Source organism: Lygodium microphyllum, chromosome 8 (genome assembly GCF_053477565.2).
Source record: "Lygodium microphyllum isolate KBCC chromosome 8, Lygodium_microphyllum_v1.1.10, whole genome shotgun sequence".
Lineage (NCBI taxonomy): Eukaryota > Viridiplantae > Streptophyta > Polypodiopsida > Schizaeales > Lygodiaceae > Lygodium > Lygodium microphyllum.
Window position 1 is genome coordinate 132,986,575 of NC_141142.1, and position 18,251 is coordinate 133,004,825.

At 42.6% G+C, this 18,251-nt stretch overlaps 1 protein-coding gene across 5 annotated transcripts in view; it reads right to left on the reverse strand.

The window, feature by feature from the left end:
• The window catches only part of LOC148032875 (uncharacterized), a 31,728-nt gene extending 14,685 nt beyond the window's left edge, over positions 1–17,043 (reverse strand). The window contains exons 1-2 of one of the 5 annotated variants that reach the window (XM_087683573.1): positions 15,795–17,031; positions 15,522–15,573 (exon numbers count right to left, since the gene is read on the reverse strand). In XM_087683573.1, coding sequence (XP_087539699.1) covers positions 15,522–15,573; positions 15,795–16,670 — 928 coding nt within the window. In that variant the 5' untranslated portion in view covers positions 16,671–17,031. Of the gene's footprint in view, positions 1–15,521; positions 15,711–15,794 lie in introns of those variants that run through there. The other 4 variants (XM_087683574.1, XR_015691670.1, XM_087683572.1 and 1 more) reach the window with 4 other exon arrangements.
• Between the last annotated feature and the right edge of the window lie 1,208 nt (positions 17,044–18,251).

Here is an 18,251-nt window from a genome sequence, read left to right on the forward strand (position 1 = left end):
GCTAGCTCATCATGAGCACTCCTAGTAATCAACATATCATTCACATAGAGTACCAAAATTGTAAAGTTGCTATCATGAGCATTCTATATAAACACAAATCCATATCACTGATATCCCTATGAATGCATGCTTAAGGCTATAAAGGCTCTTTCTCAACTTGCACACTAGGTGTTCCCTACCTTTTTCCTCAAAGCCCTTAAGCTACTGCATATAAATCTCATCACGCAAGTCCCTATGTAAAAAAGACATTTTGATATCCATCTCATAAAGGTCTAGATCTAGTTGCGCAACCAAAGCTAATACCAAGTGTAGGGTAGTCATCTTGACTACAAGAGAGAAGATTGTTAGTCTACATATGTTAGTTATGTCAGTCTGTCATCTCCTCATTGTGAGCTCCTATCAGAGTCTAATGGAGACATAGGAGCTCTCGCAATTTAGGTGCATTTTCTTTATTTGTCAACTTCCTATGTGCATTGCTGGGCCAGTTTCTGCTTTCCACAATCTGCCTACACCTATCAAACATTCTCATTGTCATCTGGGATTTTTTCAAAGCCTCCCCTATTTTATCTGACATTTTTCTTCGATGACCAATATTAAATGCTGGTCGGCCAACCTTTTTGGCACCTACTGGTGCAGATTGGCCAAATTTAGGCATTTATGGCTATTTATAGTCAACCCCCCCTCCCCCCTTTTGCAAACACACACACTGCTTAGCCTTCAGTCTTTCCTTTGCACGTACATACTCCAATGCTCCGACTCTCCGCACTTGGTGCTACCAGGCTCCCTCAACAGCTCGTAATCATCTTCTATATCTACGACAACATCAAAGGACTACAGTTGGCTCCCTCGACAACTATCCTTCAACTTCTAGTAAATACTTCCATAGCCCACTGCCCAAGGGATTGCATTTCGCTCACTTCACTATGCAAATCTCCCATAGGTGCTACCACCTAATTCAAACAGGGCAGTGTAGTTATCTTTTGAGCTTCGGCTCCATGTATAAGCTTTTCTTCTCATAGCATGATTCAATGTATCATCACTGTATTCTTGTGTTTCTAAGTTTTCTCTCTCAGTGTTTGTCGTACACACTTTGTGTTTCTCCCTGCAAATTCTATTGTCTCTCTAGTCTCTTCGTCTTTTTTTTTTTTTTACAAGGGTCTCTTTCGCAAATAGGTGCATTGCAAATATCGGAGACTACTCAATCTCCCTTGCAGCCGAATGAGCCTACTCAGATCCCTCGTTGGTACCGACACCTCATGCAGGATTTAGGTGTTTCACTTTTCTGCTTCTCCTACAGGTCCACACAAATCAAACCACTTACAGGCCCGGTGGAAAAGTTCACTTTGTGTGAAACATGCTCTTATGTCACAGATTCTTCATGCCAATGAGCCTACTATAGTTGAGGAGGCTCTTGCACAAGATATTTGGCATTAGGCCATGCAAGAGGAGCTCAACTCTATTGAGCGTTGTCATGGGATTTTATGTCTATAGTGTGAAAAATGGAGATGCTATGGATCATGTAGGTCTGCATACTTGGTCTATAGGAGCTTCAGGACAGGTTACAAGATATAATGCAGTGACTCTTTGAGTTCATTTTTGCTTGGAAGTCACTTAGTTCAGCAAGTCTACTAGGTTTGAACACGGGACATGGTATATGCCCTTGTTAGTGACTTAGGTAACTTGAAGTGTCTGTGTGAAACTTTGGATTTGTGTGGGAGAGAACAGGTAGATCAACGTGATTTGCACCGCAAATCACGGGCGTGGGCTACAGGGAGAGAGCTGGACCATAGGTGGAGCTTCCAAGGGTATGCAACTGGAGTTCAACTCAGAAACGGGCAAGAGGAAGGAGAGGAAGGTAAAGTGTGCCTGATATATGCATTTTGGGAGAGAAGAGGAGAGCTATGGTGCTGTCCTAAACAGGGAAGAATAGGGAATCCATGACCAGCAAGGTCTCTTCTTGTTAATTCTTCATTCTCAAGACTTTTCTTGATGCCTGGAGCTTGGTTCTTGCTCCCGGGATCTAGTGTACCACTTGGAAAAGCCAAAGGAGTGATTTTTCTTGGTCTATGGGCTGTTTTGGACTGTTCAAAACTGTCATAAACAGGCAGCCCACAGTTCAAAACTGTCATAAACAGGGCAACCCACAGTCCACTCAATTTGGGAAAGCTTGCAAGTGATCTAAGTGAATGTATGTATTGAATACGGTCCCTAAACAATAGGGCAACCTTGGGCATTCATTAGAGAGGCTTATGATTGGATTTGTATGCATTTTAGAGCCTTGATTGAGGGCTGGAATACACTATTATTGACAGGGCTGAAGTTCTTCTTTAGCTTTGACTGGGATTTGACAGGAGCATTTGATATGTGTCTTGGTTGTAGTGGCTTCTACCACTACTAGGTTGAAGTTTACATGTGATTTTGAGGTGAATACCTACAGCAATCAATGGATGGCAGCAACATGGATCATGGATTATGTTATGTCTTTGTGTATGAGCTGAGCTATTGTCTCAATGTGTCTTGGGCTTCCACCCACCCTTATTTAGATGTATTTGGTCATGAGCTATGATTATGAGAAGATGTCTTCCATGTATGACAGGATGCTGAAATAACTTGAGAGGCTTCACCTCTCAGTTTTCTTCTACATCTACTATTTCTTCAAACCCCTTCTCTTTCGTATACTCCTCTCCTTGAATCTCCCTTCACCCTACTGTCTCTTACCCCCGTGGTAGACTTTCAACCCCAAACGCTCCGACAGCGTAATCATATTTGGGAGTTAGTTCCACGTCGCCCAAAGCGGAAGGTGATAGGTGTGAAGTGGGTCTATAAGACCAAGTACCTTGCAAATCGTTCTTTAAACAAGCACAAAGCTAGGCTTGTAGCCAAGGGTTTTTCTCAAAGGGCAGGTTTGGACTATTTTGAGACTTTTGCACCTATGGCTCAGACGTCTACTATTCAACTTATTTTGGCTCTTGCAGCCCACCACTGTTGGCCTATTTATCAAATGGACGTAAAGTCTACTTTCTTGAATGGTGTCCTTCAGGAGGAGATTTATATTTCACAACCTCCAAGTTTTCTTGTGCAAGGGAAGGAGGACCATGTCTACAGATTGCAAAAGGCTCTCTATGGCTTGAAGCAAGCTCCTCATGCTTGGTACCAGAGCATTGATCACTTCTTTCTACAAAGCGGCTTCCATCAATCGGCTCATGATCCCAACCTATACTTCCAAGTTAAGGGTGACAAGTGTGTTTTGCTCATCTTGTATATGGATGATCTTATTATTACACGGAGCTCTACTCAGGAGGTTGATCGTATTCGAGATTTTGCAACAGGACTTTGAAGTGACAAATCTTGGGATTTTATATTTCTTCCTTGGCTTGGAGATCTATCGGATGGCACACGGCATTTTTATCTCACAGCACATGTACATTTCCGAGCTTCTCTCGGAGTTTGGTATGGCTAATTGTTGGCCTAGACATAATTAACATAGCCAGGATACCCCCTCTCAGATCCCGAGAGTATTCAAAGACCCAACAACCTCATGTGATGAGGTATAGAAGCCTAGGGCAAAGGCTTCGTGAAGAGATTAACTACGTTGTCCTCCATGGGACAGTAGGCCACCGCTAACTTGGAATCCATGATCTGCTCTCGAACATACTAATATTAAACCTTGATGTGCTTCATGCGAACATGAAAACAGGGTTCTTTGCCAGAGCTAGAGCACTCTGGTTGTTGATATACAGCTCCATAGGTAGAGGCTAAGGAAAGCCAATCTCTACCAATCTCTACCAACATGTGGTGAAGCCAAACTGCCTCCATAGGTGTAGAACATAATGCACGATACTCTGTCTCTGTAGAAGAAAGGGCCACAGTAAGTTGCTTCTTGTTGCTCCACGAGATAACTCTCGATCCAATGGAGAAGGCATAACCTGTAGTGGACCGGTGCAAATCCACATCACCTACCGAGTTAGAATCACTCCAACTAGAGAGAGTAACCCCCTCTCCATACATGATATCGTAGGATGGAGTCCCTTGTAAATAATGAAGAATGTGCAAAGCCACTCTCCAATGCTCGAGTGGGAGTCTTCATGAAAGAAGACAACAATGCCACAACAAAAGAAACATCGGGCAGAGTGTGAATAAGTAAGAGGAGGGAGCCAACAAGACACCTATAACGGGTGGCATTTGTAAGGGCTGCTGAAGTATATGCTAAGGATGGTGGTCTTACATATCCATATCTGGATCTATAGTTCGCTGTAAAATCTCAAGATTTTTGTCACATTCTGAAATGAAATGGCCCAATTGACCACACCAGGGGACAAAGGGGCAAGTGGTCCTCGCTACCAGTCCATCCGATAGTCAGTGCAGATCCTCTCGTTCTAGCTACAACTAACGATCGAACGATTGATCTGCTTCCGCACTGGATGTCCATCTTTAGTGTAGTACAATTGAACTTCTACAGTTCGTTTTTAGCAAGAATAGTGGATTCGGCACAGAACGTTGGACGCGCGCAGCAGAGTTCACCATTGCTCCTCTCTCTCTCTCTCTCTCTCTCTCTCTCTCTCTCTCTCTCTCTCTCTCTCTCTCTCTCTCTCTCTCTCTCTCTACTTTTCTTTGTATTCGTGTTTCTCTTCCATTGTGCACTCTCACAAAGACTTCATCGAAGTTAATACCATACTCTTGCTTAAACCCTTAGCAACCAATCTCGCCTTATATGTTGGCTTTGGGCATCTACGGTACTCTTCAACTTGCACACCCACTTGCATGGTAAAGCACGATTTCCGCTAGGTAAAGGAACCAAATCCCACGTATGATTTTTCTACAATGAGTACTTTGACTACATAGCCCTCTTCTAAGAGTAACTATCACCTCTGCACATGGCCTTATCATAGGTAAGAGACTCACCATCATCTGTCACCATAACATGACCCATGGAGGGCACAAACCAATCAAGTTGACCTCAACCTCTTGTAGACTGCCTCAAAACAAGTTGTGGGGCCTATACATCCTATCTAACATCATGGTTATGGGCCAGTAGAGCATCAATTAGTACAAGCTCTCTAGTGGGCTGTACAATAACAAGAGGCTCCTCCTGAAATATCACCCTACATACTCAACTACCTACTCAGGCTGCTTATGCATTTTCTCTTCATGAAAGACGACATCATGGCTACGAATGACCTTCCGAGCTTGTGGATCCCATAGGCAATGGCCCATCTCACCTGCATCTCCATAACCAAAAAAGATGCATTTCACGGACTTAGGATCTAGCTTATTGTGCTTGTCCTTGAGAACATGGCAGAAAGCCTTACAACCTAAGACACGTAAATAAGTATATGATGGAGGCTTTTTAAACCATACCTCCTTTGCAACCTGATGGTCAAGAGCAGTGCATGGGGATTGACTAATCAAATGTACAGCAATAGTAACTGCCTCAGCCCAAAAGTGCTACAATAAGTCTACCTAGCTAAGCATACTATGAACTCTCTCCTGAATCGTCTTATTCATGCGCTCAACCATACCATTCTGGGGTGAGCGGGGAGATTAGCTGACACTTAATGCCCCTCTCATCACAAAACTACTCAAAGGCGACATACTCATCCCCATTGTCAAATCATAGGCATTTCAGCCTATACTTGGACTCGTTCTCAACAAAAGCAAGCCAATGCTGAAACGTAGCTAATACTTTCAATTTTTACTTTATGGGGTATGCCTAGACCTTAAGTAATTAATCATCAATGAAAGTAACAAAATAATTCACACCACCTAACGACTTGCAAGGCATAGGTCCACAAACATCAGAATGAATTAGAGCTAGAGGCTCACCCATATGCGTAATTCAAGACTCATGTGAATTACATGTCTATCTAGCATAAAGACAATAATCACAAGAATCAAAATATTTATGGTCAAGATATGCAAGATACTACAAATGAGAGGTGACGATGCCATAATGATATATGTGGTACTGTAGCCCTACCAAAACATGGTCGATAGACCCAAATACAAATAAGAAATAAAGAGTGCTAGACTTGGCACCTCGTGCAAAGACAAGATTCCCATGGGTAATCTTCCATGAGGAATCACCAAAAGATACAAAGTAACCTACATCATCCAACTATCCAACAAAGAGTAGGCTTTTGGTCAAAGCTAGAACATGGCATCTATCATGCAAAGTAAAGATGTTGCCTAAAGCAAATTGCAATTGTACATCTCTAATACCAACAATATCCAATGCCAAGTCATTATTCAATCTGACAGATCTTGTCATGTTGCGATAGGAGTGAAACCACTTTCGATGAGAGGTGATATGAAATTAAGCCCCTAAATCAATCAGCCAACATTGAGCATAGGTGGATGAGATATCAGTCAATTACGAAACATCAAGAGAAGAAGTTGCAAATATATAATCATCATCAGAATCAATCTGCACGACATTAATCTTGACGTTGGACTTGCTGGGGACAATGCTGCAATCATCATTCTTTTCTTGCACTTTGTCCTTTTTCTTTTCCTTGCACTTATTATCATGCATTTTATAGCATTGGGTTGAATATAACATTGTTTCTCACAATAATGACAAGTAAATGCAGACTTATGGCTACAAGACTTACTGCAAGACTATCCACGTAACTATGAATGAGACTTGTAAGAGTCTTTCCCACGGCAGGCATTACCACTCTTAGAATTATTATCTTAGACTATCAAAACATAAGAGCTACGGGAAGCACCAATATTATTTCTATTAACCTCTTCATTCAATAATGCACACTCTATATCCTATACTTTCAGCCCATCAACAGGCATATTTACACACATAGCAGTACAAAATGTGTCGCATGATTCAGGCAATGTAACTAGCAAGAACAATGGTGGAAGATTCTCCTTAAAGTCAATCCCCTACAAAGACAAGTGGCTGAAAATGGAATGAAACTCATTTTAAGTGGGCGGACATGGAAGTCCCCTCCTTCATATGAAAGTCCATGAGTTGCTTCAGTCAATACATCTGAGAGATACGGCGCTACTTATCATAGATATCACACATCTTTTCCCATAACTACTAGGTGACTACCCTTCAAAGATAACATTTATAGAAAACCTACTTAGCGAGTGACAAAATAATTGTAGATTTACATGACTCGTCCAATTCAGTCCAATCCTCTACACCAAAGCATTTGGGCTTTACACCCTCATGTCTCAATGGCTTAATCTACAATTTTTACACCAAAACTTGCCATAGTTATGCCTTCCAATAGCTATAATTCGTGGCATCCAATTTTTCAATGTTAAAGATAGCACTGTCATTTGATCCACCATTCATCATGCCAAGAAATGAAAGCATAGTACAAGAAGACAAGCTGCTGTAAATTACTGCAAATCAGCCCCAAAATTACACCCATGACAAAGTCTGAACAGATGGAACCCTTGGGCAGGAAGAGGTGAGGGTGCTAGGGGGCTTTAGTTAGTAAATCCCTTATGCTCCAAGGAACTATCCAACCCCTACGTGACCCAAGATGGAGACTTCCTGGAAGGCCCTAATGCCAGATAAGGGCAAATTGGTGGATTGTGTGCTTGATATTGGACACCACTCCCAAGTTAAGGGATGGAATGTTGGGTTGGCATTATACCTTGAAGAAGGTGCAAGATAAAAATACATTGTTTTACAAGTGCTACCAAAGGACTGCTTAACATTGTGTTTGTATATGTGACCATAATTCACATAAAGGAATCAGTGTTAATGGTTAATTAAGGAAGCTATCTTTGCATGTAGAGCATAAATGTGTTAGGAATAATTAAATAACTAAAATAAACCCCTAAGGAAAGTGGAAGGGCGAAATCCTTGATGGGTCTGCTCTATGGATGGGTGGTCTTGGTGAGCCGCGAGATTTTCCTCAAGGCACTAGATTTAGGAAATGGACAAATATGTGACTATTTAATATATTTTCTTAGATTCCAATGAATGATATTTTAGGGAACAAAGTTGAGACTATGCCCTATGGATAGAGGGGTCGATGGGAATCACTCCCCCTCGTTTCTCACTCACTATGAACCAAGTGCAGCATTGATTTGCTTCAGGTTGAGTTCATTTTGTGAATGTAGTGACTCAAGGACCACTGATGCTAGTTAAAGCTTATAGTTGACCTTAGCATTGAATTAGAAACTCAAATTCAGGTGATCCTTATGGTTTATGTCCTAAACCTTCCATTGTTACGAACTGGACTCGAGAGAGCCTAATGAGCAAGATGTGGGCAACAGTCGTTGTCTCTCAATGGAGCAGACTGGGTAGCCGAAGAAGAAGGAGTCGAGCAGCCACTCTCTCTCAAAGGAGCAGACTGACGAGGAGACCGTATCAAACAATCACTGTCTCTCAATGGAGCGGATTGCAGAACCGCATAGCCATTGTATCTGAAAATAGGTGGGAGAAGACTGCTGCTGGCATTGCGACAATCTCCGGGAGATCGTAGCACCAATCGATCCTCCATGTGCTCGAAAGGACTCAGTGCACATCGGATGTGTCTTATTGCCTAGAGCATAGTACTCAAACGATCTCTGTGGCCCAAAAAGGAGAGGTGGCACAAGGAGTGCCTGGTAAAAGACGCATGTACTCCGGAGAGGTAGGGAGCAAAGCTCGAAGTTGGTAAGCATCGGTGGTGTGGCCGGTGATGCCACAGTAGGAGCACCCAGTAGTCTGATCATCTGTTGGTAAAGAAGCCATGGATACCAGTGTGCCTTGCTGAAGAAGGAAAAGGATGTGACCAGTAGTAAAAGATTGCAACCAGTAGAAAAACGCAGGTGAGGAGAGAGAAAAACTAAAAACGCAGGTAGGACAGCCTATAGGAGAGAGAAATACTAAAAACGCAGCTAGCAAGAGAGACTAAAAAGCAAACGCAGGCAGGACAGCCTGTAGGAGAGAGAAAGACTAAAAACGCAGGCAGGACAATCTATAAGAGAGAGAAAGGCTAAAAACGCAGGCAGTAGGACTGTGATGACGTAGCAAGCTATACCGCAACAGGTCTGCACAAGAACACCAGTTGCCTGGTTGGAATCAGCTCCAAACTGCGTGAAGAGGGCTGGAAATCAAGCACCAACTGATAAAGACAGCAATGGACAGCTTCGTCTGAGATGTCCTCCGCGAACGGGGTGTGGGCAGCAAGCTGAAACACCTGAAATCTGCAAAAACGAGATGTTGATGCAGCGGAAGAAGAAGAGAAGTGGATACGGAACCCACCACCGGTCTTTGCCTTCACTGGAGTGGAGGATCTTCGATGCTAGGTGAGCAGATCCAGCTCTGATACCATATCAAAAGATGACGTACCAACGAGATAGTAGGTTTTGCGGAAAGGAACACGAAGTGAACTCAGCAAACATGGAGAAGAGAAGAGAAGAGAGAAGAAACTCTAATGAATGGAATGATGAAGTTCTGAATCATGGAGTGAATGTGATACAAGGGAACAAGGGTGCCATAGCACAAGGAAGATAATGAAGACAGCCACGAACCACGAACCGCAATGTCCTCCTGAAGGGGTGTGAGAGCAATGGAGAGGCTGGAGAGAGGAGGTGACGGACTAAATGAATTAGCCATAGTGAATGAATGAGAGTGGCCTATAAATAGACATAGTCAGTCTAGGATGGCGCCCCTTTTTGGGGCTGCAAACCCTAAACGCAAAACGCAAAAATGCAAACTGCGGGTGAAGGGTAAAGGGTTTCTCAACAATAGGATGGGTAACAAACTCCCAAAGATCGAAGATATCAAGGATACACTCCACCTTACACGACCAAAGCGAGTAGTTGAAACACGAGAGGGTTGGACAAGTAGTCCTTCTTGATGCTTGTGACTGAATTGGATAGGTAGTCCTTCAAATTTTCACCTCCTGGAGTACATGTAGTAGGGTTTTGGGAAGCTTCTGTAATCACTGCATAGACTGGTTGGGTTGATCCAAAGGCTCCTATCTTTTTATTCTGATACCAAACCGTCTTCTTTGGGTAAAATAGGGAGTATGGACACCTATATAGAGGGTGCCATGGAAGGCATATGAAGGCCAATAGAACGGGCATTCTATGAAACATGAAGAGAACAGGGAGAGAGACAATCTGCAAAAGAAGAAGAAAAGAAACCTGCACTGAACAACAAATAAATGTTGAATACAAGAGGACTAATTAGTCCCTACACACAGCCCACAGCATCAGTGAGGCACCAGATCAAGCTAATGATGATGGCAGCACCGAAGCTGGAGAAAGATGACGGAGTCGAAGCGTGCATCTGCCAAGGAAGGAGGGAAAATGATATAACTATCTAACTACCAAGTGGAAAATGGCTATAAATAGTCAATTATCCCAAAGACTGGCTGACTTGAAATCTAGGGCTAAAAATATGGCCGACCACCATTTAATGCTGGTCAAAATGCTAGAAATGATCAAAAAAATCCTGGAAAGGATGGACAATGTTCGGTAGGTGAGGCATGCTGAAGAATGCAAAAATTGCTCGAGAAATGTACATAAAATCCCAACTGGAGGTGTTCAGAGGTTAGATCTATAAGCCTATTGCACAGAATGTTGCAAGTTCATAAAATTTATCCACTGTCACCAATGAGTCTTCCACTCCAACTCCTCTTGCACCTCCCACCGCTAATCAGTTGAGATAGGATAGGTGTGATACCTAGGCACATGCTTCGATTGTTTTCTCATACAAAAGACATGTTATTCTACATATTCGATCATGCACGATGCCCAAGGATACTTGGGATAAACTTGCCTCATTGTATCAGGTGTGCAATGAGACTCGTGTAGCCTATTTGCACAAACAACTTGAGATGGAACACATGAAAGAGGGTGATTCAGTGGATGCCTACATTACACATATCAAGGACATAACGGAGCAGCATGCAAATATTGATGAGATAATTCCTAATGCTTCTCTTATTTCTACACTCTTAACTAGCCTACCTGACACTCATCAAAGTTTTGACACTATACTTTGCTTACTTACAAAAGGAGATGTTGATGCATACACATTTAATGCATTGATGTCATTGTTATTGCAAGGAGAGAAATCACGGGTGAATCACTCTAACATAAGGAAAATCAAGGGTTTGCAGCCAGCCATAGAAACAAAGGGAAGCCATGGCAACCATCAAACTCAAAGGGAAAAGGTAAATTAGCTTCTTCTACAAACTCTTCAAGCACCAAGGATGAGGGTGCTAAGGAAAAGAAATGCAATTATTACAGAAAAAAGGGGCATGTCATTGAGGAATATAAAGAGAGGGTTGCAGGTGAAAAAAAAAAAGCAATCACGGTTAACTCTTGCTAAAAATTCAACAAGTGCAAAGGATGCAACAGCACATCTAGCAAGTTTAAACGTTGGTCAATCTTATGCTTTTGTCGTGCATTGTTCATATGATCTCTCTTCTCATGCACATGGCTTATCAATGGCCGAAAACAACAATACATGGTATTTTGACAATGGCACCTCCAAGCACATAACATCCTTTCGTGACTTGTTTGTATATATGCAAATGTACAAAAAGGGATATCAGTTGTATGTGAAAAATAATGCTTCGCATGCAATCCAATGCATTGGACAAATTCCAATTGTTGCTGAAGATGGGAAAATTGTTATACTTAAAAAGGTTTTGCATGTGTCTAGCATAAAGAAAAACTTGCTTTGAATTTCAGCCATTGCATGTGTTGATTTTGTGGTTAAATTCCACATGGATCAATACAGTGCCTATGACTATAGTAATGGGGATGCCCTCATTCACTGGTGCATTGTACAATGTCCTATGTCAGCTTGATTTTTATGAGAGGAAAGCATCAAGGATGCATTATAGGTTGATGCCACCATTATGGATGACACCGAGTTATAGCATGCTCGATTTGGTCATCTTAATTATGGTAGTTTGTTTTGCTTGAGAAGCAAAAATGCAGTGCTTGATCTCCCTCCATTGAAAGCACCTACTCATAATGTATGCGAGAGTCGTGTACTTGGCAAAATGCATCATGCTTTGTTACCTAAAGGTGGATCCATGCATGCTAATCAAAAATTACGGCGGCTTGTGCATAGTGATGTTTGTAGACCCATACGTGTCAAATCCATCAAAGGATACTTGTACTTTGTTACCTTCATTGATGACATGTCCCGTCATTGTTGGGCATATGCTTTGAGGCACAAAACAAAAGTGTTTGCATGCTTTAAGACCTTCTTGGCCTTGGTTGAAAATGACAGTGGATGCAAGCCGATTACACTCCATACAGATCGAGGGGGGGAATATATGTCACAAGTGTTTAACCCTTTTTCGGCTGAAAGGGGCATTACACATCACTACGCCTTACATACCTCAACAAAATGGTGTGGCTAAGAGAACCTAAAATATTGTTAGGAGAAACGCCACCCTTTAACAATGTGCCTTCCACATACCGCAAGTGAGCACATTCTTTTATCCTAGGGCCATTGTGATGGATATTCCCCTTACTACCTCCAAACACTCACTTCCATCGACCTCTCAGTCACAAGGATTTCCATCCTCCGCTTATGGTGCATCATCACACACTCCATGAGTCACTCCCATGCAGGAATTCCCATCATCTACACCACTATCCCTATCCCTCTTCCATGGGCTACTCACGTAGTCACCATGCCCATGCCTAGTCAATCCATTCCCACTTTTGGATCCACTATGCACACTTCACACATGCATGGTGGGCACTCTAGGATTAATTTTGATTTTGAAGTGTACTCCACTCCCCTACCCTACCCACCCTATAGTACTACCAATCCTATTGCTATGGCCAAGAATACCTTCACGGATAAGACTCGTTTTAATAGGTCCAATTTCACCACTTGGTCAAACTTCATGCAACAAGTGCTTGAATCTCAAGGCCTTTGGGACCTAGTTATTGGTCTAGAGTCTGATTGGTTGGCCCTCCCTTGGCTCACCCTAATCACATCCGTCAATGGAGAGCCTATTATGCCACAAACAATGTTAAGCTAGTGCAGGAGTTGCTTCCTGAGATCCACTCTCAATTATGATATTGGTCTAGAATCTGTGCTAGACGCTTGCTTGGCTCACCTTGATCACATCCATCAATGGAGAGCCCGCAATGCCACAAACAATGTTGAGCTGATGTAAGGGTTGCTTCCTAAGTTAGACTGTCAATTATAATATTTTCCCCTCGTATCTGAGCATTGGAGTCATCTCATTGATTGCTATGTGATGTGAGAACACATTAGATGTATCAATCTCAACTTTGAGCTTCAAGAGTTTTCCATTAAGGAAGTGGATAATCTAAAAGTCAAGTTGGCTGAATATAAGCGGTAACTCACCGAGTTTGCCACTACAGGCTCACCGAAGTCACATGATGATCACATTACATTCTTTGTGAACAAGCTTCCTAAAAAGTATTTCCACTTCATCCAGCACATCGTCCTATTGCTCCACTTGCCAACCTTCTATGAGTTCGAACGTCAATTCTTGTGTCACATGAGGCTACATGATCAAGTCCACAAGAAGTCCTCCCCACATTCTTATTCAAAGAAAGGTCTAGTTACCTCTTCTTCACGAGGAAAAATCGGAGATGGCAAGAACTCTCAAGATGTGAAAGCAACTCAAAACAAGGGTGCAGACAAAGAGTGCCGTACCAAGGCCCACGAACTTCCCCCTAAGAGACCCCAACATACCACTACAACTACCTCCACTCATGTTGGACAATCCAATGAGGCTACACCTCCCCCTGCTGCCCCATCTGCTCCTTCTAGTCTCATTGAAACTAGACATGTGGCACATGGACAGCCTCAGCAGCCCATATCTTTAACTACCCCTAAAGGATTAGCTGATTGGTTTGCTAGCTCCTCTCCTATAGCATTCTTTGCATCTATTCTAGGGTCTCTCCTACACCTCCATCTAGGACCACTTCCCAAGTACCTTGGAATACTCTCGGCTAGCATCCTCTAGATTTCTTAGTTTTTGAGGCTTATGTGTCCAGCCCATAGATTACTTTGTCCTTAGGTTTTCCTTCATTTGTCTCTTGCTGCATTCACTCATACACATACACTCATTACACATCTTTTTTTGTTTAGCTTTACTTTTCAGTTTTGTTTTGCTTTGAAGCGTCTCAATATTGACCTCTATTTTTGTAGCTTTTGATCTCTTTTGCAAGGTTTTGTATTATGGTACAGGGCTAACATGCAAGCTTGGACTGGAGACATGGGATGCACACCTATCACCATCTCTTCGTAGTTTCATCTTCTCAAGAGCTGTACTCTTCTGCCGGCATGAGGCTTCCCCTCCCAAGGCAAATTGTGCAACATCTCTCTTGATGCTATCATGGCGATGACTTCTACCTTGCTCTTCTAGTTAGGGTGCTTCATCCTCATCTTCATCTATCATAATGATTCTCAGCACCACACAAAGTCCAACATCAAGCTCCTTCCGCCTTGACATCCAAGGTTGAGAGGAGGTCTAACTCCCACAATTCCAAATATCCAAGGTACCACTTTGCATGAGACATGGAGAAGGTATACAACAATGCAGTGTATGAGAGATTATGGAACATGGATCCCTACAATTCTCTAGAAGAGCTCACGAGAATCTTAGCGCATACATTGGATACCTCAATAGCATATGCAATCCCATACACTAAGGTATCACAAGGAAGGTCACCGCATAGCATGTTTCCACAAAAAAACTGCTATGATGAGGAGTGCTAAGACACATGTGCTAGATTAGATCAGGAGGTCTCACTTGGAATTTATACTCACAAAGTTCCTCACACTAGTGACCACTAAGGCTCCTTCTCCACCAACGTCCATTGTTTCAATCCCAATGAGTTTATGCCCACGTGGGATTATCCCAGAGCAAGCCATACCCTTATGTTGAGCGAGATGTCCCCAACCCCGAGCCTGAACCCCAAGGCAACGGCCCAATCATCCTCACCATCGACAAATACAAGCCATTATTGCACACCATAGGAGACGCCCACCAAGATACCTCAATCTCCTTATGTTGGAGCAGCTGCTACTGCAACACCCTATGAGGGGGATCTTGGGATGAGCAAAGAGTAGATCATCCTTAGATTTCTATTTTTCTAAATTTAGTTCTTACTTCTTGTTTTACTTTTTTCAGTACCCTATTTTACTTCTAGATTCATTTGTTTAGACATACTTTGATTAGACTCTTTGATAAGACATCATTGTGGTTGTACCATATCCTCTGCTCTTATAGGCCATTTTGGCCTTTGGTAGACCATTATATATAATTCTTTCTCTCTCCCCCAACAATTGTGCACCTCACAAATTACTTTACCTTTGTTGTGTTGTGCAAGTCTTAGATTCATAGGTCATGTCCTTTCGATATGCTGATCAGGTCATAATTACCCATGGAAGTGTATAATCACTTCATATTAGCCTTTTGTCCTTTTCCATCTCTTCTTCTAAGTGGAATATACAAAGCACAAGTCTCTAATATATGCTTTATTTTGTTCTTGCATGCTATTTGAATGGTTGACTACAATTGGTTGCAAACAGTTACCATTATGTGCATGCTCTTTGACATGGTTTGAAGCAATGCCCCGCTGATAAGCCTTTCAACACCATGGTTCAACCAACCCCAATCCATCCAAGGGACATGAGTGACTCCCCTCATCAGAGTTTGAAAATAATCAGGAAACCAAGGATTCTCTAGTGAAAGACTTTATGAATGTAAACGACAAGCATATGCCTGGTGTTAATAACTTAGATTAGTATTAATAAGAACTTGGACTGCAAGAACAGACTGATTTCAAAGCTTAAAACAGAGCCTTACCTCTGCTTGCATGCCTGCATGCCTCCGCACTCCCGTTGCATCATACATCACAATGAGACTGAAACCAAGGCAGACAGGAAAAAGAGCATCACTTATTCCGTGGCACAATGCCACGGATGTTGTAAGAGCAACACACAGAGCTGAATGTGACGAAGGCATTCCTCCAGACCCAAGCAGCATCTTGAAGTCCCAGCGTTTTTCCACAAAGAAGGTGGTGAAAACCTTGAGAGCCTGAGCAAGTGTCCATGCAACAAGACCAGACATGAAAGTAGGATTTGCAGATAGGGTTGTAACGACTGGACTGATCTGATGCTTGGCCATGGCAGTTGTGCTGAGCAATGCCATGCCCAAACCACCCTGCTCCATCAACTGCGGATGTCTCACCTCAGATTTCCCACCTCGAGATAGCTGCAAAATTTCCAGGCTGTGGGAATCCATCAATATCCTGTGAAGCTTCTCTGTAAAGGCAGATAGCATATCAATGAGGTGGCCACTGTGCCAGGTCGATAACAGTAACCAAGCTTTTTGATGCATACGCGACATGTGAGCGAAAATGACTTGTGAAGCAGCCACGGCGAGGGCAGCTACGGAGTATAAGGCCGCTGGGACATTGCATGAGCATCGCCCTCGAAAGTTGTCCATTGACAGGGGGCGAGATGAGCTTGTGAACGAACATTTGTCAGAAGGGAAGCTGCTCTTGACTGACAATGGCCTTGACAACTCGAGCGAGAGAGTCGAATTCCACGTCCTGGGACGGTTTGGCCATAGGCTGCTGGGCTTCAAAGACGATCCACGTGATTGCTGAACATGCAGAGGTGAAGAAGACAGAGGGAATGCGATACCAGGAGAGAAGTTGTCGAGCTGAAAGAGCGCCATAACGAACACGAGCTCGGAAATGCAGCTAATGTACGGAGTTGAAGTGCATCAGAGGATGGTAGTACCAGTAGGCAAGGGGATTGCAGGCAATAGGAGAGGGGGGAAATTCGTCATTGAGGCTGTCTGAACTTGCAATCCGAGAGAGAGAGAGAGACAGGTGTTGGGTGCGTTCTACAGTCACACTATCGGTTGCGAGGAGGGACGAGAGAGTGCTATATGCTTCGACTGGAGATTGATTGACCGGATTGCCCGACGTCGAGTAGCGCACACACGAATATGCTGGAACAATTGTGAGAGCAGCTTTTCTCACATGATCTCATCTCTTTATTTCTAGAAGGCCATTCGCTCTCAAACCTTCAAAATACGAGGCTGGTAAGGCAACAATAAACCACGATCAAAAAGTTAGAGGCCCAAGACATGTGTAGGTCCATTCGGCCTCCACGCATCACTTGAAAGTTGAAGTTATTGGCATGTGGATGGGTGACCAAAACTTTAACTATGAACAAAGCCAACTCTCGCAGGTTTAGCCAATACCCCTCAAAAGGAAGGTACTTGTTTTGGTGGACCAATCAAAGTCCATGTTATGTGGCAAAACTAGATTGTGGCATTCAGGAGTCGCTCCTTACTTGGCCGTTATTTCCCCTTCTGCATAGATAGTCCTACCAAATCGTGGACTTGCACAAGGCCATTGCACTTCAAGTTCTTGTTTAGTCTACGTAGGTTAATACACTTGTGCGGGACCGTTGCACTTCAAGCTCATGTTATCATCTACATAGGTTAACGCACTTGCACAAGGCTCATCTCTTATCAAACAAGATCAACAAGTTACAAAAAGCTAACTTATCACTAGCACTCCCCATTAAACCCTTACAAGGCACGAGTATCATGGTGCTTATCAAATGTAGTTGTGCATCTCCCCCTCTCACACACAAACTATTTCATTGTTGTAAACATAGAGCTATATTTAGTGTTTCTAAGGTTCGAGACCTTACAAAGTCTACTTCTTCATCCTAAAGTTCATCTCTCTTTGCACACATGCTTTAAAATAGATATAGACTCAAATTTTGCAATATATACCTCACTTTACCATGTAACAATTGCAATGGATCTCTCTCTCTCTCTCTCTCTCTCTCTCTCTCTCTCTCTCTCTCTCTCTCTCTCTCTCTCTCTCTCTCTCTCTCTCTCTCTCTCTCTCTCTCTCTCTCTCTCTCTCTCTCTCTCTCTCTCTCTCTCTCTCTCTCTCTCTCTCTCTCTCTCTCTGTGGCAAAGCATCTACAATTAATCAATTAGACAAATAATCATGCAAAATGTGTATAATTGTGTACATATGTGATTATGTGCATTCTATTACATGCTTGTTAGATTAAATTTAACATATCAATGTATAGAAGATACTTGATCATCATGATATATACATCTAAAATTGTCAAGCATTTTTTTGATATCTTAGGCACATATATGTATATAACATGCATGCACACCTACAAAAAATGTTTGATGACCCAATAACATATACTTATGCATCAATTGTGCACAAAGTAGAATGCTTAACAACTCTCTACATTGCATATTTGTGCCAAT